The sequence below is a fragment of the Apteryx mantelli genome, chromosome 17, assembly GCF_036417845.1.
Source record: "Apteryx mantelli isolate bAptMan1 chromosome 17, bAptMan1.hap1, whole genome shotgun sequence".
NCBI classification, from domain to species: domain Eukaryota; kingdom Metazoa; phylum Chordata; class Aves; order Apterygiformes; family Apterygidae; genus Apteryx; species Apteryx mantelli.
The window spans coordinates 5768068-5792988 of NC_089994.1; the positions used below are offsets into that span (position 1 = coordinate 5768068).

Sequence of the window (24921 nt, forward strand, 5' to 3'; positions counted from 1 at the left end):
CATCATGCGGGTTGTGGGCTGGGGGCTGGGGCAGAGCCCGGTCCTTCCCGGAGGGCCCCGCACTCACGGGGCGGCTGCGCCAGACTGTAACCCAAAACCAGCTGGGCCAAGCTGGGAGCTCGTCGGCCATTAATAAGCCCGGAGGAGAGGTTCAAGCTGGTCTGGCCAGAACAGGCCTTGCTGAGCAAGAAGCACCGAGTCAGTCGTAGGGGTCAGGCTAACGCTGACACTGGGCTCTTTGATTGTGTTTGATTCATGTGCGTACACCACTGATAGGTCAGATGGGCCGTTAATTCCTCCTTCCTCTTCCCCTGTTCCCCAGGAAAATAAAATAAAATGCAGACCGACAAGTAAGTTGAGCGGGCAACTTTCCGGCTCTCTTCAAGGCTTGTGATCTGAGTTGGCTGCGAGGGCTGGGTGTTAAGAAATAAATGTGTTTCCGAAGCGCTTTGGTTTTTTGGTAGCCTGGTGACTAAAATGGCCAGGAGGAAAAATAGCTCAGCTGATGCGTGCAACAGAGCCGGGCTTGGTCTGCGATGGCAGCCGAGGGTGCCGTGTCCGCCGGGCCTCGCTGGGCGGCGGGGGAAGGGGGGGCCGAGGGTGCCAGCCTGGGCGTCGCGGCGGGTGCCTGTGGCAAACCGGGCAAACGCGGTGAAAATGCTGCCGCAGGCGGTCAGCTCCGAGACGATCCTACCGGATTTCAAGGGGACCCGGTGTCGCCGGGAAGCTATGGGGGGAAAAAAAAGGTGGTCTCGGCTTGCTGTTCCCTGGTTTGTATTTAATCCTATGGATTAAATTTCCATTTATTCACCCCACCCGGTGGGGCGCATCCGGCAGGATGGCTGCAAAACCTGTGCGCATCTGCACCCCTTGCCCGTCCATAAGAGAGGGTTTTGGCCCTGCCTGAACACGCATTACACGTGCTGGGCAAGTTTTTTCCAGCTGATAAAACGTGTTGGGTGTCGTGTAAAGACCCAATAACCGGCTTATGGGCGCTGCCCGCCAAGGCAGGGTGGGAGGCTGGTTAGTGCGTCCGGGCTGCTGGGAAAACATCTCCCCGGTGGGGAGTAGCGAAGGGGGCCCCGGCGAAGACACCCCCTTTTGGCGGCTGAAAATAGCGTATGCCGGCACCCAGGCTGGGGAGGCTGTTGTGGGCAAAAGACCAATTAGGGAATCTTTGTCAGATTCGGGAAAGCCGAGATAAGTCTCTTTTATCAGCCTATAAAAATACCACTTTCACTTATCTGGAGCTACCTACGCCACACAGCTGCGTGAGCCGGGAGGAGGGGAGAGGAGCCGCTCCGCAGACAGAGGAGGAGTTACGGGACGCTTTTGACAGCGAGGGGTTTTGGAAATTCATTTTCTGCTTGCATAGAGCGAGTCTTCTCCTTCCCCCTCTCTCCCGGAGCAAACCTCAGGCCCCGAGCCGTCCCCGGCTCCCCTCGCTGCAGCCCGCCCCGGGCCGGGCTCTTCCCCTCCGGCCGGAGGCAGCCGCGGGTCCCCGCTCCTTCCATAGCGGCGCTAAGCAGGGCAAAATCTTCCCTTTCCCTTCTCTTTTCCTTCCCGCTTTATCATGCCCTGGCCAAGGTGGAGCTCGGTCACACCAGAGAGAAGCAGATGAGTTACTAGGGCAAGGCAGAGGGGCGGGATGGGGCTGTGGCGAGACAGAGGCAGGGATATCGGCTCTGAGCAGGGAAGGAGCAGCCACGGGCGTGGATGGGTGCTGTGCCTCATGTTAGCACGGGTCCACGTCTAGCTGGGGGGGTGCATGCGTTTATGCAGAGCCATGCCTGTCCTCCGCATCGTGTAGAAATCGGCTGTGTGCCCATTTGCGCATGTGTTTTTCCGCGTGTACATGTGAATATTCAGATGCATACAGACGTCCTCACCTGTAGTTGCATGCGTGTGTCCAGGCATGTCCGGGACCAAGGCAGGGAGAATGCACACGCACGCCGCATCTGTGCAAGCTCCGTACTGAATGCATCTCTGTAGGAATACCCACACGCAAACGGAGGATCAAGACGTGGAGAGAGTGCTAACACGCATTCCTACTGTGGGAAAACATGCTGCACTTTGATTATTTTCTCTGTGGTTTCCAGTCTGTTTGGGCTGTAGGAAAACGATCAGATACAGCGTGGAGGAAAAAAAAAATCAGGCAATCAAAATCAAACCAAGCCAGTCCACCACAAGCTTTTCTAGTTTTTTTTTCTTTTTCTTTCTTTTTCTTTTCTTTTTTTTTTTTTTTTTTTTTTTTGAGGGGAAGTGTTGGTGGGTCCCGCTGAGGAGTCGCCGGGCCGAGCGAGCAAAGCCGCCCGTGCCGGAGCGTGCCCGGGGTTGGGAGGAACACGGGAATTTCTGTTGCACCGTTTCTCTTTCAAGAAAAAAAATACCGTCGCCCTCCGGGGCTGGGGAGGGGGACATGTCCCTGGCACCGGGGTGGACGGGCAAGCGGGCCCGCGGTGGGCCACCGCCGCAGCCCGGAGCGTGGGGTGCCCACGCGAGTGTCTCGGGAAGGGGCAGCCCGTGGAGCTAGCCTCTCCCACCGGGCCGGTACCTTTTGCACAGATTTGCTGGAAGGGCTTCGAAATTCTTTTCCAAATATAGCCCAGGAGGGCCCGTCTGCCTGCCTGCCTGCCTCCCTCCCTGCCTCCGTGTGCCCTTCACGACTATAAATCGCAGGCTCTTAGGGCAGGCGAGGAGCGATGCGCAGGCAGCAGAGTGGTGATAACCGCAAATCCCCCGTCCGGAGGCGAGCGGTGCCCGGAGGACAGGCCGGCAGCCGGGCCGGGAAATTAAGCCCTGCCCAGCGGGCTGATTGCCCCTGGCGCTCCTTTCGCCAAAATCACGCGTGAAAACCTCTGGTCCCCCCCTGCGCACCTCCCCGGGCCCCCCCTCCGCTGCCGCTGGCTGTGCAGGGCCGAGCGGGCGCCGCTTCACCCTCCCCGCCGTGCGGGGTTTCGAGCAGAAGGGGCGAGGGAGGGATTTCTCGCCGGAGGGGATATGTGGAGTCACTCCGGTGTGGAGGGCGAGAGCGGAGCGGGGAGGACAGGGCAGGCGCCCACGCAGGGCGCTGCACGCTGCGGGTCGTGAGTTTGCGGGTTCTCTGCAGCGAGTCCGGGGAGGGGGGGGCTACAGGGACAGCTGGACACTGCGTTAGCCAGAAGTTCACCCGTGACCCCCTCTGAGGCAACCCGACCCCCTTTGCCTCTTCTGAAATGGGAAGACAACTTTGCTCTTGTTTCATCTCTTTCTTTCTCTCTCTTTTTTTTTTTTGGTGCGAAGGGGATCTTTTCGCCCCCGTTTTTGACATTTCGGGGCCCTTTCTCCCTTGGTTTCATCTCCTGTCCTGTTGTCGGAGGAAGGGGGAACTTCACCGGCTGCTCTGCCACTGCGGCAGCGGGGGAGGGTGAAGAATTTCGTATTTTAACTATCCGGCCTGACCAAAAATCTGGAAAATTACACCCGAAACACCTTGGAGTGCACTGCTGGGTGGGTCGGGAAGTGCCTGGAGGAAGGAACTGTGTTCTGTGCCGACCACAGTTTGGGGGGAGGACCCCCCCCATTCTGCTTGTTCGTCCTGGTAGCTGGGGCTGGATAGAGACAAGCAGGCGAAATCACTTCACTGGTACCAGCGCTGCAAGCATTGCATATAGGTATTGCATACGCACCCCGTCCTGTATGTATAGTATACATCCAGATACAGGGCTATATACAGAAGCGAGAGAGGCGTTCAGACCGGCGTTTCAGCCTGTCGCGGGTGGGTATCGCTGTGTAAATGTCAGTGTTTCCGCCAGCCCGTGTGCGCAGCGTGCCCCGCTGCGTGGCGAGCCGGGGCACTCGTGTCTCGAAGAGCGATCTTGCCGGATTCCTCTCATTTTCGGAGGAAATGCTGCCCCGCAAAACTGATGTTCAGCGCTTACGACTTCCACAGAGGGGAAGCGGAGCGCGGAGGCCGCGCACCCCCCCGCCGGCGCCTATCGGCGGAGCCCCCCCGGGGCGGCCCCGGTGCCCCGAGCCGCCGCCACCGGGAGCCTCGGCAGCCCCGCGCAGCGCCGGGCACCGGGGCCCGAAAAGCCGCCCCGCAGCCGGGGCTGACCCGCTCCTCAGCGGGCCCTTTCTCGGGGCGCCTTCAAAGATCGTTTCTTTTAGTAGTGCGTTTTGTCGTGATTTGTTGTTGTTGTTGTTCTTCATTATGAAAAGCTCCGTCTGGGTTGTTTCTCCCCCGTCACGTTTTTATGGTGAGATCAAGGACAAGCTTGATGTGTTGCGTTGTGATGGTGGGTAGTTAGTTCTTCCCCCCCCCCCCCAAATGCTCTTCGGGGTAAATTTCTAAAAACTTTGCAGTTTTCCCGATGCAATTAAAAGAGAGAGAGAGAGATCTTGATTGCTTCTGCTCGCTTCGGAGGTGCGTGGGGGACGGGCGGGAATTGATTTTAGATTTCTCTTTTATGTTGGGTCTGGTTTCTGGTGATTAAATTTCTCTCTTATGTGGACTGAACCTACGGATAGCTGATTAATAACATGCCACTTGGCGCCAACACGGGGTCTCGAGGCCTTTAATCGGCAAGATGCACAAGAGAACAGAGAGAAACACAGAGCAGGACAAACTCCACCAACCATTTTAGCCTGCTGTTCTCTACCTCTGTGGATTTTTTTTTCATCTATTCAGTATTTCCTGCTAAACTCGTAAACTTTATTTGATTTACAGCTATTTCATGAACCCGCTTAAACTAACATGTGTTCCGTCTTGTCCAACTGAATCATAAAAAACATTCTTGGATCCAAACGAGATTTTTTTTTTTAAGAAACGAGTTATTAATGACAGAAAATAGGCATTGTCTTGAACGGCGGCTACTCCGGGCTGCGGAGCGGGGAAGTTCGCGGCTTCTGCGCCCGGAAGCCGGAGGCGGCAGCGGGGCTCGGCTCTGCCAGGTAGCGCTCGCCTCTGCCGTGGGAGGGTTTTGCGCCGAGATTTGAGCGCTCTTTTCCCCTGAAAAAATCATTCTTTGGAAATGAACGATTTCCAAGCACACGCTACCAAAAATGTGCTCACAAGGGCATAAAACCACAACCCCTCTGCTCACAGCCCTACCCACGCGCGTAGAAGCGCACCCGCGCAGGTAAACACATACATCTCCCTCTAAAAAAGCAGATGTGCACGAAACGAGCTCCTAACAACTTCTCAAATGCATGCAGGCACGCTCTTCTATGCAGGCAACCGCTTTCAGACCTACATCAAAACAGATGAGCACGTATGCAGCATAAACGCTTAGCGTACGTGAAAAACAGGTATAAACGTACGGCGATATGTAGATGGACTCACACATGTGCATATACAAAATAAGCTTCACCAAACCGAGTGCCAACATGAGCATTTATTTGCACCCAAATTCTCAGTCCCGCTCCCGAGCCGACCTGTCTCAGCGCAGGAAAGCTCCCCGGCACAGCTACCTGAAATGCATGGGCTGGGGACACCTAAACACAACTAGCAGGGTAAAGCCGAGGCGCTTTGATTGCAAATATTATCGGTTCTTCCCGCACACCAGAGTGTCCCTGCCCGTTTGCAATGGATTTCCTTTGCGCGGCAGCAAGGGAGCCGGCCGTGCCCGCGGGCGTTCTGCCTCCGCGGCCGCGCAGCGCACCCAGGGCCCATCCGCAGCGGCGTTTCCCAGTCCTCATCCTCCACTTGCATAAAGGCTCTCTCTGGGGGGAAAGGCCCCTTTTTTTCCTTCTCTCCCTCTCCTTTTTTTTTTAATGCAATTAATATTTGTCGAAGACAACATCAGCAAAAAATCTCAGAAGTTGTTTGCGTAATATATCTGTATTTTAACCGTGAGGACAAAGGTTTTTTTTGTTTTTGTTTTTCTTAGGATGCTTTTGCACAAACCCAGGTTACTCTTCATTTCTATCTGCTGTCCTTACTCTGGGGCTGGAAGGGGGGCTGGCTGAGCACACGCCGTCCGAGTTTCGGCGCCCGAAATTCGTGGGTATCCTGTTAATATAAAGGATACAGTCATAGCAGATTGGACAGGCTTGTCTGCGCTTTCGCTCCGCGTTATTTAGGGCAGGGGAAAGAAAGGGAACGGGGGCAAGGAAGGGGCGAAAACGGAAAAAGGAAGAAAGGGGGAAAGATTGATTGGGAAGGAGGAAAGAGAAAGAAAAATTAGTTGGAAAGAAAGGGAGGAAGAAAGCAAGCGGCGCGGTTTGCCGGGATGACGGAGCGGTGCGAGTGACCTTCGCTGTTCCCTCCCTGCGCTAAGTGCTTGTCTCTCCGAAATAGCCGGACAGCAAGTGGGATTAAGGGCCGGTCCCGACTCGTGTTATAGGAAAGGAGGGAAAAGAAAAATCACAGGTGTCGCTTGGGCAGCGTTTTTCAGTGCCTGATTCAAGCCGTTTGGGTTTGGGTCCTTCTCCCCCCCCCCCACCAATTCCCCCTTTCAAGGTCATTGCAAGATCACTTTCAGGCAAAGACACGGGGCACTGAAGACTTTCCCCCTCTTGCCCCTTCAGCTTTCTTCCCAGGGCTGGAGAGGAGGCCTTATCTGCTTTTATTTTCTCCTTCGGCCCGAGATAAAGCCCTGATTGACACCCTGTTTGGCAATAGCAGATTAGCGTTTCTATTCTGGCATCAATAACGTGCCTTTCTCCCGCGGGAGCATTAGGCATTGATTGGGGCGGGGAGGGGGATCCTATAGGGATCCTGAAACCAGCACAAAAAGTCGCTCCTGGAAGGGGAAAAACACGAAGTGCAGCCTAATTTCTCCTTGCCTTGGGCAGCACAGTGCCCAGGGAAAAGCTCGGGGAGAGGGCCGAGCGCGGCTCTCCCGGGGGGGCTCTCCGGGCCGCTCCCTGCTGCATTTCATCCCGGGCGGAGGGGGGCTTTTGGGGGCAGAGAGAGGAGAGAAAAATAGGTGCCTCTTGCTACAGGGATGGTGCTCGCCTGGCGCTGGTCGACGGGTCCCTCCTTGCTCCCCTCCCTGGTGCCCGTCTGGGACCTGCCGGCGACAAAAACGGGACCCCAGGAGCCCCCCGCGCTCCCGGTGGCTGCGGCGGCCCCGCGGGTTAGACCCGGAGCCCGTGGCCCTGCGAGGGGCAGAGCTGCGCGGCCGCGCCCGGGCCAGGAGCGGCGACGCCACGGGCCACGCGTGGGAGAGCGGCGAGCCCCGCGGCCGCTCTACGCATGTGCGCAGCCGCCGTGAGCGATAGCACCGTGCCTGCACAACGCGGGGCTCTTCAGCCCGCCTGCGTTTGCCCGTCTGTTTATTTTTTCATTTTCGTCACTATTTCAAAGCCTCGAGTTCGCCTGGGAAATTAATGGGCTGAAAGGGGAAAAAATGCTTTCTAATCGCAAGTTTTTGTTTTTGTTTTTGTTTTTTTAAGTAACGAGAAGGATGGGGAAAGGACCCGAAACCACAAACTTTAAAAGAAAAGCGCTGCTCACCTGTAACTAAAAAAATTATATTAAATTAAAAGTTCGACCCAGGTATCTACCCCGGAAGGGTCTTCTAATCACACAAATTCTAGACTACTAAAATAGAGTTTTGCAATGGAAAGACTGACACTACGCGAACTATACTGGCGTAACTTTGACATAAACATCATTCTGATAAACCCTCAAAGCAATGCAGTGAGTCACTGCTCCGGCAATTTAGAAAAGTGAATGGACCAAAATGCTTCCAGAGATGATGATTATTTAAAATACTTGTTTTTTTCTAGGTGCGTATTTTACTGAAGAGGTATGCGGCCAAAAAGAGAGAGTTAGAAATAAAAGGTGAACTGGTCAGAGAGGATGAGAGGGGAAGTTAATTGTCTAAAAATGGAAGGAAAGAAAAAAAAACAAAAAAAACCCCCTAGAATACTCCTGCTATGGGGGTCGGAAAGAGATATAGTCTCTGCAAGAAATGGTAGTTAGAAAGCCAAAAATGCCGAAGCATTTCTTTCTTATAAACTCCCAGCCGGGCAGATGCGCGCTGCCCTGTTTCCCCGTGCAGTGCTGTTACTAGGAGCAGCAGATTGTGGGCGAAATGCAGACGCATTTCGATTTCGTAAAGACGTAGCAAGAAGTGATTTTAAAGGGTGTGCGTGTGTCGTGGGGGGAGTGAATTCATGCTAGACACGATTTCTTGCTGCTGACATCTCGACCCCACTCCATGCCAGCACCCTTGCGATCCCCCCCTTCCTCCAAGGTAAAGCTGGGATGGAGAAATATCGAGGGCGACCGCCACCCTCCCAAGTTTGCAGGCGGGTCTCTAGCCATGCGGCCCCCAAAAGCAGGGGCTTCCCGCTGCCTGCGCCCCCCAGGCAGGGCGGCCGGCCCGGGCTGCCGGGGCCTGATCCTGCGCTCCTGAAAGCGGCGAGGAGCTGGGAACAGAGAGCGAAAGGTGCTGCCAGGGCTCAAGACCCCCCCTCCCAGATATACCCCACCTCACACACACCCCTATAGGTGAGTGCCCAAGGTGCCTGTGCCTGCGGGTCTGCAGACCCCGAGATCCTGCTGTGCAGGCGAGGAAAGCCGCAGAGGCGGCGCGCACACGCTGGTGCACTCGCACCGCGTTTTGGGAGCGCACAGCCGCAGAGCTGGACACCCTCAAGGGACCGATGGCCGGGAACGGTCCCGCTGAACTGTGCGGAGCGGGTAGCCAGGCTGATACTTGTGCGCACCCAAAAGGTGTGTATAAAATATATATGAGAATGTAAATATTCACGCCTGTGTATAACCGATGGGGCATGGCTGGCGTGCACTCGTATAAATGCTGTTGTGCGAGCGTACATAACGATTTAATTATCTGCGGATATCCCCACATACATTATTTGTGATGTGTGTGTATATGTGTGACTGTGTATATACACCCACATATAAACAGACATGCACATTCACACATACCTATACGCCTGTACACTCACGCGTGTTACGTATTCAGTCTGCACATATAAAATACGTGTACACGCTTTAGCAAGGAAAAGACATCGTGAGTACGTGTATATTTGCAAACTGTGCGTGTATGTGCACCCGCACTCATATGTGCATGCTTACTTATATACATTCATATAAATATATATATATATATGCCCATGTATAGTATCGCTCGTGTTGCTTGGATTTTACCCATACTGGGCTGTGTTTGCCGGCCCAAAATCCGAACGACCATAAGTGTCCAACTTGTTTAAGCAGGGCGGTTTGGGGCTCCGGTTAAAGGCGGAAAGCAGATGGTTCCCAGCCCAGGCTCGGAGCAGGCTGGCTGTTTTGGAGCTGGGCAGGGGTGACGGCAATGCCCCCCGTCCCCGCTGCCTGGGGCCGGGGGAGTTGACAGGACACATATGGGGGGATCTGGCGTGCAGGAAGAGACTTATTTTTCGTTTTGGAGTAAGTCTGCGGGATTTATTCTGCTTAACCAGCGCTAGCACCTCTGGGCAGTAAATGCCAGCCTGGCTCCCCGCAGGTAGAAGGAAAAGGCGTTGCAAAGTGCAGCGAGTATCCTCACGCTAGCGGTGAATTTTCCCCGCATGGCGGTTATTTTTGAGCAGGGGCTGAGCCCCCGGAGGGGTCCTGGGGTGCCCCGAGCTGGGCAGCGCGGCCGGGCTTCAGCCGTCGGGGGTTGCTGCCCGTCCTCCCCGACGCCGCTTTCCGCGGGGCTGGGGCTTTTCGGCAGGGCCTGGCTTTTGGAGGAGGGGGCAGGCAGTTCAGCCGGGTTTATCTGCAGTGCTGGGAATGGAGCCGGGAGCAGCCTGGGGAAAAAGGGGTGAAAACCAGGGAAATACACACGGGAGAGCCCCCGTGGGGAGGGCAAGGCTGCGCTGAGGCCCCTTTCGGCCGGAGCAGGGCTGGGGGGTCCCCGGCTGTGAACACTTACCATCTTGGCAGTGTCCAGATCCTGCAGCAACTTCTCGCTCTTCCTTAGTGTTGCTCTCGATCTTCTCTCTCCCTCTTTCTCCTCCTCCTCTCTCCTGCTGTTGGAGGAAACAACGTTTTAGCATCTTTTGCGGGATCTTTATGCGGCCGCGTCGCGAGCGCATCGCAAAATCACTCCAGGTTGAGGGAGCGGGTGGGAGAGAAATGGGAAATGCGGGGAAAGGCAGGGAAAGGCGCCGGGCTGCTCATCTGCAGGCACTCGCTGGAGCTGGAGGGATTGGGTTTTTTTTTTCCCTTGTCAATTTGATTTAGCAAATAATTGCCTCGATTTACTACTTTTTTTTTTTTTATCAGAGCAAATAATTGGTTCCCGAAGCACACTTGAATCTGTGCAAATAACCAGGTTATCGTTTGCTATATATAGCCCGGCGTGCTTGCTTCCAAGAGGCGCCTGAACATTCATTTGACAAGTTTCCTGTTCATTCTAATAGCATATTTAAAAAAAAAAATTAAGCTGGATAATGCCGGTACACTTGGATTAATTGGGCTGATCTTGGTGAACAGGGAGCTTTTCTACTAATTTCCCGCTTTTTCATTCCAAGAAAGAGCGGGATTTTCCTGGAATTTCCAGTGACTCTATGCCTTCTTGTGTGATACAGATTCACATATAATATAGACTCCTCCACGCGCGCATATATGTACATATATATGTGCATGCTTTGTGTATCTTAGTGTGTTAATATATGTATGTGTGTATCTGTATGTACACACGCACACACACCTATATATATATATATATAAGCGTGCACACACAAGTACAGTCAGCCTAGCAGTATTTTGCATTGCACTGTATGATTTCTTTGCAAAAAAAGCAGGAATCTCACTGATAGGGCTCAAAAAGAGGAGAAAAATACAAATTAACCTTCCATTACTGCTGCAGTCAACCATGACAGAATAGGCCAGTTGCGTGGCTGGTGACGTCTCTGTGTCCTATAGGAGCAAAGCTCGTGAGATAGCAGCTATCGCCTTGAACTCTCTTTATTTTATTGGAGTATGGCTGGTAATAAACAGTAATATTTAATTTGTCTGAGACCACAAATCGGTTTCTAGCTGGAAGGCTCCTTCGCCTTGACATATACAGTCCTAGAGAGCCTGGACTTGGGGTCCTTTTCCCAGCTTTTTTTTTTTTTCCTCCTTGTTCACCCCCCCCCCCCAACCTGCAGACGGGAATAAATTCGGTTTATTTGCATCGTTTTCAGCTTGTCTTCAAGGCGTCTGGGAGCTAGTTTGGAATTGAAGAGGTGAGTGCTTCCTTTGCAACAGCAGAGCTTTCTGAAGCAGTGGGCAGTAGCCGTGTTTAACGTTCGCTGTGGCAACTTGGAGATTTTCACTTTTGCCTTTCTTTCTGGCGAGGGGAGGGAAGGTTAATGTTCTCTCTCGCTATCAGCCGGGAGCAAGCTTTTACCTCTGCGCTTTTGTTTATTATTATTATTATCTGACCTGTGCTTTAAAAATCTCCTCTCGGGCAAGCCGAATAACAGCGGGGCGAGCCTTCCCCTCCGAGCACGCGTGCAGTTTTGGGCAGGGGTTTAGGCTGGGGAGAAGCGGAGGGCAGGAGCCTGCATTTCTGCCCCCTCGGCTGGGAACTTTCATGGAGAAACCCCGGGGGAAGGGCGAACTCCCAGCCGCGGCAGCCCTGCCATCGGCTGCTTTTTCAGCTCACACCTCTCAGAGCCGCACCGTGCGATCGCAAAGGGGTTCGCAAGACGCGCCGCACGCACACTCGCCCCAAGGCCACAGATCGGGCTGCTTCCGACAGCGCTCGCCTTATCCGCGGGGGAAGAAACGCACGATTTGCTCGCTCGTTTGTTTGTGTTTGGAAGGGCTCCACGTCTCGTTTCCCTCGAAAAATAATGAAATATGGGACAAGCTTTGTTCTGTTTGTTTAAGTAGCATTCTCTGGCTTATTCTCTGTGGTTACAAGTGCAGCTATTTTATTGTTATTATTTGCAACCGTTTACAGGTCCCTGTTTCTTCTCAAGTAGCTGTTGCGCTAGCGTGCACACGAAGAGGGTTTAGGAGACGCCAAACTACACCCACACACGCACCCCGTCCCCCCCCCCCCCCAAAATAGACACTCACCCACACAGACATTTCGCCCAAGTGTTTTCTCCTCACCTCAAACTTTCAGAGGGCTCCAGTGTTATCGCTCTGCCCTGCGAGAGCTCTGAGCAATAGCTGATTTGCCGAAACTTCCGTGAAATGCGAAAGAAATGACCGAGAGGCAGAAAAGGGAGAAGGGATTGGGGGGGGGGGGAGGGCAAGAAGAGAGTGGGGGGAAGAGGAGGAGGGTGGGCAGAGCAGATCTAAACCATGCCATTTATTCCAAGTCTTATCAAAAATCCGCCTCGCCAATCTGGTTCTCTTCAGACTGCAGAATGCGACAGGGAGGCTGTTTACCCTGCGCTGACCTATTCAACTTTACCCTCAAAATAATACATTAAAAAGAGAGGGAGAGGGAGAGAAGGAAGATGCAGATAAACCCACATCCCTGCTCCTCGCTGACGGCTTGATTATTTGAATATAGCAGAGGCTCGGAGCTTTGTATATCTTTGCTCTCGCCGGGGAATGGGGCGAGCATTCCCGCTGGCTGGCGGCGAAGGTGGTGGTTGGGGTCGGGGGGGGGTGGGGGTGGAGAAGCGGTCCAAGGGGGTGAGGAAGAGGATGGAGTGGGGCTGGGGCGGTGGATGAAGGTTCTCTGGTGCCTCTGCTGTTACGACAACAGGGACGACAGGGACGACAGCCACAAACACACACGCACACACACACACCAGCGTCCACCTTCACTGTGTTTCAGTCCCATTCCGCCGTGTTTCATCCCCAGGCATCTTTTTGCAGGTTATACCGATTAGCCGAGTCCGTTTGGGTCAGGGGATCTCTTCCTCCCCTCCCCCTCCCCAAGGCCTCCGAGAGTATTAACAAATGTAGATGGAGTTTGGTTTAAACACACCTCCGGGCTGCCTTTGAGGGCAGGAGCGGCTGGGGGGGTCGTGGGTGGTGTGAGGTTGGGGAAGCCAGCGATTTATTTAAAGGTGGCGTGCGGGAGGAGGGGGGGGGGGATATTCCCAGGCGCTGAATTTTCTCTTTGGTTGGGAGAGATAGATGGAAGAGGGAGGGAGCGGGGAAGGAGGTAAGGGGGGGGGGAGTTGCTGGTGAATTTGATGGTCTTTGTGTCTTGTTGTCGTTTGCCGGCCAGAAAAATACGCTGGAAAAGGAGGTTTGGGGGCGGAGGGGGTGGGGAGGCAGGGCTGTGCGAGAGCGAGTCTCTCCGGAGCAGGATCCCAGCTGGTTGGGCGGTGGGTCCCGGCACTTGGTGAGCGGAGCCGGACGAGCCCACGTCACCGCAGCGCGCTCCGCGCCGCGCCGCGCAACGCGCCCGGCTCCGCGCAGCCACGGCGGCGGCGGCGGCCCGCTGCAAACCTGCCTGGAGGAGCGGCTGCTGTCAGCCCGAAACTCTTTTTTTTTAAGGGGGTGCTGTTTTCTTTTTCCTCTCTTTCGTCCTCTTCCTCCCTCCCTCCCTCTCTCTCTCTCTGTCTTTTTTTTAGGAGGGGGGAGTAGGAAGAGTGGGGTGGGGAAAACTGTATCTTCCAGATCAGGCTGAGAAAGGGTTGGGGGTGGGGGCTTTATCTTGGTCTCAGGATCCTTTCTAGTGCGTCTGACAACCTGGAAGTGTTTGGAGAGAGCAGGAGAGAGAGAGAGAGGGAGAAGCAGGCAAGCAGGCTTGCATTGGATAGATTTTTTTCTTCCAGGCTGGGTTTTCACATGCTGATCTGCAAATAAATAAATAAAAGGAAATATGCACACGAGAAGCCTGATCCCATTGTAATTTCCATTGCAAAGGGGGAAAATATACACATACACATATATATGGAGATGCATTGATTGCATGGAATTCAACAAGCAAGGTAACAGCTCTTCCATTGCCATGTATGTCCGTCGGTGTCTGTAATATGTGCGTGTGTGTGTGTGTGTGACCGAGGGAGAGCGAAAGTGGCTGGCTGGGGTCATTGTTATCCACATATTGTCTTTGCCGAGGAACGGCAAGGCCTCGAGAGCAGCGGAGAAGCGGGGGCGCGGGGGGCTGCTTTCCCCAGCTCCCTGCGCTCCCGCGGCTGTGCGCGGCGCTGGGGGCCGGGGCATGCGGGGCGAGCCCAGGCGCAGGCTGGAACAAAAGGAGAGGGCTTTTTTTTTCTCTCTCTCTCTCTCTCTCTTCCTTGCAAACCCACTTGGTGCTACTTTAGCAGCGCAAGATGCATTTTTCATACAGCCATCGCGGCCTGGTTCTGTCAAGCTCCATTTCTTCTCAGAAGCTCTTTAAAGGGGAAAAAATTAGAAGCCACGGATCGCCGGTTGCTCTTAGTTGTTGGGTTATTTTTTTGCCGTCTCACGCCCCCCCCCCTTTTTTTTTATCTGCTTAATTATGTCTCGGCCCCCGACGTGTGGAGCGCGTCTCGGAAGCTCGCTGGAGACATTCTCCCCTGCGCTGCCATATCTGGGTCCCTCTTTGTTTTAATAAACGTGCCTTTTCCCGCACCCTCCCCCTAACTTTGCCAGCTCGGGATGAATAATAGATCCAAGCCGGAGGGAAATCGATGAAAAATGGATAGCCAGCACTTCCGAAGCTGTGTGTTGGGGGGGGGGGGAGATAAATAAAAACAACAGCCCAGGAAAAGATGAGGAGGGGGAGAGAAAGCCTTAAATGGTCTCGGTCTCGGCGTGGCTGCGTGCGTGCCCCCCGCGCCCGCGGCGTGTGCGCGGGCTGCGGCCCTTCCCGGGGCCGCGGGGACGGAGCGGCTGCGCCGGGGCGGAGCGGGCAGCCAGGCCCTCGCTTTCTACGATCTTTAGCTGCGGAGGTGCGGAGCTGGTGTCCCTTCGCTTTTTGTCCTTTTCAATTATATACACATATATGTATATCTTGCCCACCACTCGCAGGGAAGACGGTTTTCTTTCCCCTCCTTTCCGCTCCCGGTTTTTCCTCTACATTTAAAGGAGAATTGCCTTTTTTTTTTTTTTTTTTTTAAGAATGGCTTTTAAATGTTGCTGCAGGGATAAGGGAGAGCTCATTTCAGAACATTCTCAAGTACTTAAAAACAATATTGTCTCCATATGGTTGGCCTTTCAAAAATGAATCCCCTTCTTTGAAACATGCAAGAAAGATTCTTTTTTAAGCTACTAAAACTCTAAACTGCTTAAGAACAAAAAAACTAACAGATAATTCAATTGCTTTTATCGTATTTTGCTGTTCGGAAACTTTTACTATTCCCGATAGGCTAAAGAGCTTGTAAAACTACATTAAAATAGTGTCTTCAAAACTCACTGTTGTTACTTGCATTAGATGTAAGCCCCGCGCTGTATTTTTAAGCTTATTTTCTCGGCTAGTGCAGTTTTACTCTAATGTTATGGCTCAGTTCACTTCAGCCCCAGTGCAAACCACGCTCACACACCCGTGCTGCATGTTACCTTGCACAGTATCTCGACTGACTGATTTATTTGCACTTTTTTTTTTTTTTAATCGTCTCGTCCATCCAACGCTGCTTTACATGCAACTTCCAACTGCGGGGGGGGGGGGGTGGGGGGAGAGAAAACGCTTCTCTTGCAGAAATGTCGCGCTTCGCGGGGGTGCAAGTCGCCAGCGAGAAGTTTAATTTTCTTTGAAAATGAGGTTATATAACCTGCACCACGTGTCAATAGCATTTGCCTGTTTGAAACCGGGAGGTGAAAGTTCCCACCTCCCTCGCAGGAATGGGGATGTTTTAAGCCACCTCGGCTGCAGCGAGCCCGGTCCTGGCCCGCGGCTCTGGAAGCGGTCAAGGCTCAGGGAAGGCTGTGCCGTCCGCCCCGGACGCTGCACCGAAAAAAGGCAGTTGTGTGATGAGTTGCTCCGTCCACGACCAGGCTGCCCCAGCCCAGCACCCCAGCGCCCACCTCCCCCCGTCCTGCCAGACAGACCTAGCTCACGGCCTCCCGGGCGGGCAGCCGAAATATGCTGTTTACCTTTTGCAAAAGATGCGTTTAATAATACCGCCTCCCCTCTCCCCTCCCCCACCCCAAATCCTATCATCCCTTGCGGGCCGCGATAATAAATAAAAGTCTTTATTTCTCCCTCACCGAAAGTTAAAGGGCCTTGCTCCCTCCCCAGGCAGCTGGAAGTGAGTCGCGGGCAGAGAGGGTTTGTCGGACAGGCTGCCTCAGCAGCCGCATCCAGCGCTCCTTCTCTCTCTGTGCATATGTGTATATATATTTTATTAAACGTCAGCTTTGACTTATGTGTCTCTTATCTCTGCTCTCTCCCCGATGTGTGCCTGCAGCGGGGGATTCGGCGAAGGAAGCTCGTAACATGGCGGATACCGAGGAAGGCTTTGGGCTCCCGACCACGCCGGCTGACTCGGAGTCCAAAGAGCTGCAGGCTGAAAGCAAGCAGGACACTCAACTGGGGGCCACCAGCAAGTCCCCCACCTCTCCCCAGGCGGCCTTCACCCAGCAGGTAAGGACCTGGGCACGAATACGCTCCTTCTTCTCTCCCCCCTCGCTCTTTTTTTTCCCCTTCTCTGGATTTTTTTCCCCCAATAACTGCTCAGCTGTGTCTCTGCTCCTGCTCTGGGCAGGGATGAGTCATTTTAGGCCCCACGGGACTGAAAACTCTTACCTGTTTATCAAAGCTGTAGTTCTATTCCTGCTTTATTATTATCCGTGGTGGTGGTCAGTCCTCAACGTGCTGGTAAATGCTGTATGCATGTCTATTGGGGTGCGTGGAAATGCACGCACTCAAAATACCGGAGATAGGCGCACATTTCCGCAGCGCATTTCCACCCGCATGTACAAACACGGGCGTCCGCACTGCTATGCAAAAACGCGTTCAAACACACACACAACCACATTCGCGTACATATATATATATATATTTACCTCCACCGTTATGAACGCCCGCGCGTGTCTATATAACATCTAAACATGTATACGCGCTGTACCCACGGGCACACACAAATATTTACAAAGCCGCTCGCGCGTATAGCCCCCCACAGCCCCGCACACGCGGAGCGGCCCGACCGCAACGGCGCGCCGCTGTCACGCGTGGGGACCTCCGCACAGGCCCGGGCACACGGGCGGCCACGCTCGCGGCGCGGCGCAGCCGCTCTCCCAGCCCCCCGGGGGTGCGGGTCTCCCCCAGTTTCCAGCCGCACAGTCGTCCCCGCGGTCTTGCGTGTTCCTTGGGGGCACGCGTGGGCTCCCACGCCGCCTCCGGCCGCGGCTGGCAGCTGACCCCGCCGCTGCCGAGGGAAGCAGGCCAGGGCGCCGGGGGGCAGCGCGGCTCGTCCGCCGCCGCTCGCAGCCCGGCTCCGGTCGCGGCGCTCCGCAGCTCGGAGCAGCCGCCGGCAGCGGCGCGGGAGCGGAGCGCGGCTTTTCCGCGGCTGCGGAGCGGGGGGCGCCGCGGGGGAAGCCTCCCCGCAGAGCCCCGCTTATTTCCACGCAGATAAATATTCAGGAGGAAAATCCAGGCCGGGTGCCGGTGCTAGGGAGAGCCCCCGCGGGTGTCCGTGTAGGCGTGGACATGCCCACGGCGGCCGAGGCGCAGCGTGTGCCGGTGTTTTCGCGCGTGGCGGGGGCAGGCAGCCGAACCGGGGGAACCGTGCGGATTTGGAAAGCGAGCCACGATGCATTTGGGAGGGGGGATTTTAGCCGGACGTTTGGTCGGGGGCTGCGGGGGGAAACATGTTTTGTGTTTTGCGGGGAGCAGAGGTCGCTTTGCTATTGCGGGTGCTGTTTGGGGAGGTTTGAAGAATGCAGGTGCTAGCTGCGCTGTTGTCAGGACTGTGTCGTGACAGGACTTCCCCTGCATAATAACCGCCGACACGGTCCCGCTAGGAGATCAGCCACTTCTGGGGTGCGGACTGGGGGGGTTAATAAAATTATCGTACACGGGTAGCGGCGATCACCTACATTAACGCGTGTGCGTGGGACCCATTTGTTCCTACATCCTACAAAAGTAGGAGAGTCGGCGGGTGTAAATCATGCATCAGAGGGGTGTAAACCTCCTGTAGCTGGCTCCTGAAACCAGCTGAGGATCTGGCCCGAAGCAGAGGGGTGTTTCTCCCAGCGGCGAGCCGGGCTGGGGACCGTGGAGGCTGGAGTGGGCCCAGGACCCGCCGGGTGGCCCCTGCCCCTTCCCTCCTAGGGAGGCCCGAGGCCTCCGGATCCTACATCAGAGCCCCCTCGGCTCGGCATGGGAGGCTCCGGCCTGAAACCCCCTTCCCTACCCAGCTTTGCAAAACCTCTGGGAAAACAGCGGGTTTTCTCCGGGAATCGCCCGAGCCCTGGACCCCGCGCGGGGGCCGCTCGCCCGGCTGCGGGGAGCTCGGGAGCTGATGCTTTGCCTTCCTCCTTTGCAGGGCATGGAGGGCATAAAAGTGTTTTTGCACGAGCGGGAGCTGTGGCTGAAATTTCACGAAGTGGGGACCGAGATGATCATAACAAAGGCTGGAAGGTAAGAGACGGGCTGAAGCGATGGAGAGCGGAGCCTCCTCTTCCCGGGAGGAAGGCGACCCACGCGCTCCGCGTCCCTCTTTGTGTCTGTGTGTCTGAACCTGTCCTCGTTTCTGCGGGTGCTCGTGGGGAGGCTTTCCCGTACGCGTTTACCCGGCTGCGTGCCTGGAGACACGCGTGGGGAGGTGCCGCAAGTGCGCGTCCGCAGCGGCGTGTCTGCGCGTGTCTGCACACGCACACAAGGTGCAAACACTTGCTCTGTCCCCAGCGTCGCGGCCGCGGGTTCGCTCACGGCCTTTGTGCGCGCTCGCCCACGGGCCGCGGCTCCCTCCGCGGGGGGCTGCGCGGCGGCGCCGCTCCCGCGGGGCTGGCGGCGGCCGGGGGCTGCGGGGCCGGGTGGGAGCCCTCCCTGGGCGGCTGCGGCCAGAAGAAATTGTTTCTTCTGGCTTCTTTCTTAACCAGAACAGTGGGATCGTTAATTCCAATTTCAGGCCGCTGGAAGCTTTCCAGGCAAACGCTGGTTGCAACCACTTGGCCAAAAGCTAATCTCGTTTCGAGCAGTTCGCTGGGCGATTTCGTTATTATTACTTTTAATTAAAGGAGCAGCTTTGTCCTGTTGCAATTTTTGCAACGCCTTCCCCTCTTTCTAGAGGTTTCTTGTTTATTACGTGCACTTTGAGGCGAATATATCCAGAACACCCACACTACCCCATTAAAAGTATATGTGGTCTTAAGCTACTGTTTATATACTGATAGTGTAGCCCGTTAGATACATAGATAGATGTATCCGCAAATAAATAGCATGCGTATCTAACTGTGCCAGATACACTTTCTATACGTGTGTGTTTGTCTGCGTGGGTGTGTAAAAAAATATACAGCCTTGCAAATCCCACTTTATTGGGACTGTGTGTAATCGATTCCATGACTGGCTTAGTAAACGTGATCCATAGATATTTATATATGAAGGCATACTCTTTTGAGTGCATTTGAGGCGATTTAACATTATCCTTAATATTAATGTGTTGGAGGACTGTTAAACAGAAGAGTGTCTAAGCCAGCGAGACCCAGTAAAACAGTCTCTCGAGTCCCATCAGTAAACTCGGGGCAACCCGAGAGAGGCTCTTTTCGTCGCGATTTTTAAATTAAACAGCATTATTGCCACTACCCAAGGGCTCGTCAGAGGAAGGGGAAAAAAATCTCCACGCACAGAAATAGTAGTAGCTTTAGCTTGCAAGGGCACAATAAACAATGCAGAGTCAAACTTTCATTTTGCTCTGTCATCTGGCATTTGTTGTGGTCTTCCAAAATTTGCCTGAAGAGGGAGGAAAAAAATTAGAGCTGGCTGTACAAAGTTTTGCAAATAGATCTGTCTCGCGGCTCGCCTTCCCTTTGAACGCGTCCGCTGCTGAAAAGATCGATTTTTAAAGGAGAGTATTGCATAAAAGGGGACACGATATAAACAGAAGCGTTGGAGAGGCATTAGGGAAAACTGTCTGCACGGAGGGAAGCTGATGAAATTCAGTGTCCTGCCGAGAGCCCCGCAGCCCGGTGCCGGGACGTGGTCTCCGTGCTGGCTCCGCTCGGAGAGCGGCGGATGGAGGGACCTCGGGAAAAAGCAGAGTTTACAGAAAGCGGTTCATGAAGGGAGACATAAAACACCTTGCAGCAAATTCACACAAATATTGCGGTGGATAGAAACCTCATCTGGACAGCAATAAAGTAGACGTTTACAGTGCAGTGTCTTTGGGGAAGAGTGCACGCGTTTCGCCAGACTGGATACGGGGTAGTTTTACTTATTTATATAATTCCTTATGTTTATTGTTGGAGAAGTCCGTGTTCTTGTTCTTGCTGGTCAGGTGTTTTCGATACAGTTACAGATCACTGTTCAGGTGGGATTTGATTTCTCCCTCAAAATTTTAGAGCTAAACGGCCACTTTGTTCGTTACTAGTTCCCCCCACCCCCAGCTTTTTACATCCGAATTAAAAAAAAAAAAAAGCCACATCGCAAAGATAAGAGACCAAGCCTTTCAGAAGAGTGCAGTATTTTTAGAGGTGAGGGGTTTTTGTTTATGCGTGTTTTAAGTCAAGGGATACATTTTCATCTGCTTTATTTTTAAATATTTGGAAAGCTCAAACTAAAATAACATCAGTGTTTTAAGTCACTGACTTGCAGTAATGGAAAATATTTCGAAAAGCCCCTGTCTTCAGTGTGTATTTGAATGTTTCCAAGTATTTGTCAGGTGTGTTTGCTGATGTCTCTGTATGCGCGTTCCTCTGCGCACGCAGTTTGGATGTAATACCTGAGTGCGTGTGTTATTTCCTATCTGTACACACGGAATCGTTGATATGCATGGCAGGGTTTTGTTTAAAAAAAATGTATTTTAAATACATATATCTATATTTTTTACTTTTTTGGCAAATATCCCCTACTGCTCCAGTGGTTTATGCGCACAGGAATGTAACTTACTCCTAATAGTTCTCATGACCAGACTTGTTAAAACAAGGGAGAATCGAAGTATTGGCGAAATAAATAATAATAACAATAAAAACTATGAACAGGTAAGGAGACGCACAAGTAAGCGAATAAACTCGCCAGCCCCATAACTATGATTCTCCCGCGATAAATCGCCTGTTTTGCCTCAGATAGGACCCAGAGCAAGGGAGCGATACCCAGCGGCAACCAAACCAATCCCAAACAGTCCCAGCGGCACCACCAAGGGAAAGTTGCGCTCTGAGTGTGCCCGAGCGTTTTTGGAAGGCGCATCCGAGTGTGCGGCGTTACCCTTCTGTTTAATGAACCCCTCTTCTCCCTCTTGCAAATAGAGACACACACGCAGCCACCTTCGGAAAACTTCTCTTCTGTGCACTTATATTTATGTACTTTTTTTTTTTTATAGGCGTATGTTCCCCAGTTACAAAGTGAAGGTCACTGGACTTAATCCAAAAACTAAGTACATACTGTTGATGGATATTGTACCAGCGGATGACCACAGATACAAATTTGCAGATAATAAATGGTATGCACGCATGGGGGAAAGGGGTGGGAGAGGAGCTTTGGATCGGGCTTTCTCGGCTGGCCAAACCTAGGCAAAATAGGTTGAAAGATACTCTGGAATCGGCGGCTCATCCTCTCTCTCGGCTGCAAAGGGAGAGATGTTAGGCGAAGGCTCAGGTGAAGCCTCTGCAGCTGTGTATCCCAAGATGGTTCCCGGCTGCCAGGCAGATTCCTCGGGCGAGAAACACATAAAAAGGAAGGAGAAAAATACATTGTGATTAGCTAACGATAACTATAATCCTGTTTGACGATGAGATTATTGGCTATTGTAGACCCAACAGTTTAATTATATCGCCGGGAAAGAAGATGTGTAGGGATTGCTGCAGAGTCCTTTCTTTGCTCCTGGCTCGATCTCCGTGATTAGGAAGGGGGAAGGATGGGGTTAAGCGGGGAAACGGAGAGAGCGATCTGCGACGGGAAATGTGCCAGAGATCCCGATTAACTCTCGGAGCAGCGTGTGTGTGTGTTTGTAAATGTCGTCTTCTCCCAAAGCACGACGTGACCAGCCAGCACGGCCCTGCCTTGCAGATATAGGGGACGCGGTGATATAGGGGACTATAGGAGTGGTGAGGGATGGGCGCACCCGAGGCCGGCGGGATAACCAGCTAGAGGGGGACGGATGGAGGAAGAAGCGAGTGGGGAGAAGGGGTACCCGGGGGGTGCAGCGCTGTACTGGGGGGGCCGGGCGGCTCCCGGAGGGCTCCCTGCGGCCAGCTCAGCGCCCCTGTGTCCTTCGCGCAGGTCGGTGACAGGGAAGGCAGAGCCGGCCATGCCCGGCCGGCTGTACGTCCACCCCGACTCCCCCGCCACCGGCGCCCACTGGATGAGGCAGCTGGTTTCCTTCCAAAAACTCAAGCTCACCAACAACCACCTCGACCCCTTCGGACATGTAAGTACCCGGGTGGGAAGGGGCGATGCTCGGTGTGCGGCTCTTGCAGCCCCCGGCGGGGGTTAGTGGCCCCGAAAAGCGAGTGGCCACAGGGAGCCGGCCCTGCTCTCAGCGCTGCGTGGGAAGGGGCAGGGAGTTCCCAAACTTCGGGGCTGGGTTTGCTTTTGGGGGAGAACCCCAGGAAATCGGGCAAACCCAGCGGGCCGGGATCTGCAGAGAGCTGGGTGCGGAGCGACCCGCATGAGAGGCACGCAGAGGCGCGGGAGCCGCGCAGCGCCGAGCACCGCGCCCGCGGAAGGCAGCGCGCAGCCCGGGGCGGTCCTGCCTGCCCGACCCACGCGCGTTCGCGGCCACGGTCTCTCCCAGGCGCAAGGGAGCCTCGGGCTGTCTCGGGGCTCGCCTCGCACCCACGCGTGGCCTCGTCGCCAGTAGAGCCCACCCTGCCCTGCCGCCCCCTCGGGACGTGTTTTGCCCCGAAGTGCAGCACTTGCAGCGCCACCAAGGTCGTAGCAATGACACCCCCTTGCCAAAACTTGTTGCGTCGGTGGGGTGTTATTTTCTTCCCTGCGAGGGTGAGATGAACCTCAATAAAGACTCTTATCCTCCCCCCCCCCAAAAAAAAGGAAGAATAAACCTTGAAAATGGGCTATTTCAGAGCAATGCCTGGGAATTGATTAGAGAAATCAAAGCCTGTAGTCTGAAAGCGGGCGAAACACGCCAAGCTTAATCGACTCTTCAGCTACCTGGTTTTAACCTCATGGGGAGTCTTGCAGCTTTAAAACCTGCTCCCTGCTTCGGGGAATATGGCTAACAGGTAAAATCAATCAGGCGTAATTATTCGAGGAAATAGGACCTAAAACCTTATGGATCCCTCGGTCCAAAAAAAAAAAAAAAAAAAAAAAAGCGCAACAATAATTAAAAGACAATAAAATAATGAAATCCCACTAGAGCTCTTGGACGTAAAAAGATCTTTGCAAGACCCATGGGGCCGCGAAAGCTTGTGTGAATTCTGCAGCCAGAAGCAGCCCTCCTGAGAAGGTCTCCAAAGATATGTGTTTCTCTGAGCAAATACATACTTGCGTGTATGTATAATATATATATAATTACTTAAGCGGGTATGCGAATCCAAATCTCCCCTTTCCAAGAGCATATTTTCCTCCGGTCTCATTTCAACACTTCAGTTTCATTTTTTTTCCAAGTTTTTTTTTTCCCTCCTTTTTAATGATAAATCTTGTGCTATTAAATCCCTGCCCACGTGGTCGCTAATAACCGATTGGGGCTAATGGGGGACTGCCAGGGACAGCAGCGCAGCGGCAGGCCGGAGGCGCTCGCCCTGCGAGGGGGCCAGAGGAGCCCCCCAGAGCACCCCAACGACTGAGCATCCTTTTACGAGCCCTCCTTCCCGCCTCCAGCCTGGGGCTTTGGGTTTGCCTGCGGACTTGGGAAAGGTGGTTTGCAAACTCTGCTTTCCAGGGATCAGGACATTCCCCAGTCCACCAGGAAATGGGAGGGGAAAGCGGAGCCTCGGTCGCTAACTCGGCCGGGGCAACTTTCCCATCCCGAAGCGCTTTTTTGAGGGGGGTGTTGGGGGGGGGGGAAGGCGGGGGAGCCTGCTAGGAGCCGGCCTGGGGGGGAAGGGGCCAGCCGGGCCCCCGCTGGGAGCAGGCGGCTCTCGGGAAAAGGCTCTTTAAACAAACCTAAGGCGCTGTGAGACAATAAGGGCTTCAGAGGAGGAACTGCGCCGCTAGTCTCTCAATTAGAGCCGCCGTAATGAAATTAAAACCCATTAGATCGCTCACCGTTGATGTCTACGACCCACCCGGATGTCAAAGCAATTTGCCTAAACCCCCGCGATGGCAGAGGCTTGCGAGCCCCGCTGGCTTCCCGGGCCCGGGGCGGCGCGGCGCTGGCGGCACAGGCTGCGTCTCGCTGTCGCCAAGGTCTAGCAGTCATTATCAGCGCGGAGCGGCCCCCCCGCTCCGGCCACCATCACCGCCACCTTCCCCGGAGATTAACCCGAGCTTGGGACGGAGGAGGGATGGCGTTTTATCTCGAAAAGCAGCGCTTCTCCCCGCCCCCCCCCCCAACCTTTGCGGGTGGCGCGGTGAGGGACAAAACCCCTCCGTCTCCTTCCCCCCCCCTTTTCTCCTGTTTTGCCATTTTGGGGGACTGAGATGCCTGGGGGGAGCTGGGAGTCCTTGGGGGCTGGTGAGCAGCCTGGAGAGGCGGAGGGTCCCCACGAGGTGCAGGCTCGGGCCGCGAACACGGAGGGGCAGCTGCCGGGGTGGCGGTGGGGGTGTCTGCAGGGCGGCAGCGCACCCCGCGCTGGGCCGGCGGGTCAGGAGCCGCCTGTCCCTCGCAGCGACAAAGCCAGGGAGAGCTGCTGCTGGGTCCCCAAGCACTGCCCGGCCCTAGGGGTAGGGGCCGAGGGGCTCCTCGGCAGGGGGGAGTCTGCTTCTGCTGGGAAACGTGTCTCCCCCCACCCCAGCACCTAAAGCAGCGCTGCTGGGGGAGCCCTGAAGAGGAGGAAGCTTTTTTACGGGAGCACCGCTGTGCTCCCGGCCTCTTCCTCCTCCTCCTCCTCCC

General features: G+C 54.4%; 1 protein-coding gene and 1 long non-coding RNA gene across 4 annotated transcripts in view; one reads left to right on the top strand and one right to left on the bottom strand.

The window, feature by feature from the left end:
* Window positions 1-5902: 5902 nt before the first annotated feature.
* LOC136993557 (uncharacterized) lies at window positions 5903-12148 on the bottom strand. The gene is made up of 3 exons (XR_010885928.1): window positions 12029-12148; window positions 9852-9948; window positions 5903-5992 (listed from the first exon to the last, which is right to left on the bottom strand). It is a non-coding gene; the product is annotated as an uncharacterized lncRNA (long non-coding RNA).
* The window catches only part of TBX5 (T-box transcription factor 5), a 44336-nt gene continuing 30509 nt past the window's right edge, over window positions 11095-24921 (top strand). The window contains exons 1-5 of one of the 3 annotated variants that reach the window (XM_013939714.2): window positions 11095-11151; window positions 16219-16394; window positions 18298-18392; window positions 21289-21408; window positions 22188-22335. In XM_013939714.2, the coding sequence (XP_013795168.1) occupies window positions 16248-16394; window positions 18298-18392; window positions 21289-21408; window positions 22188-22335 (510 nt within the window). In that variant the 5' untranslated portion in view covers window positions 11095-11151; window positions 16219-16247. 3 annotated transcript variants of the gene reach the window in all.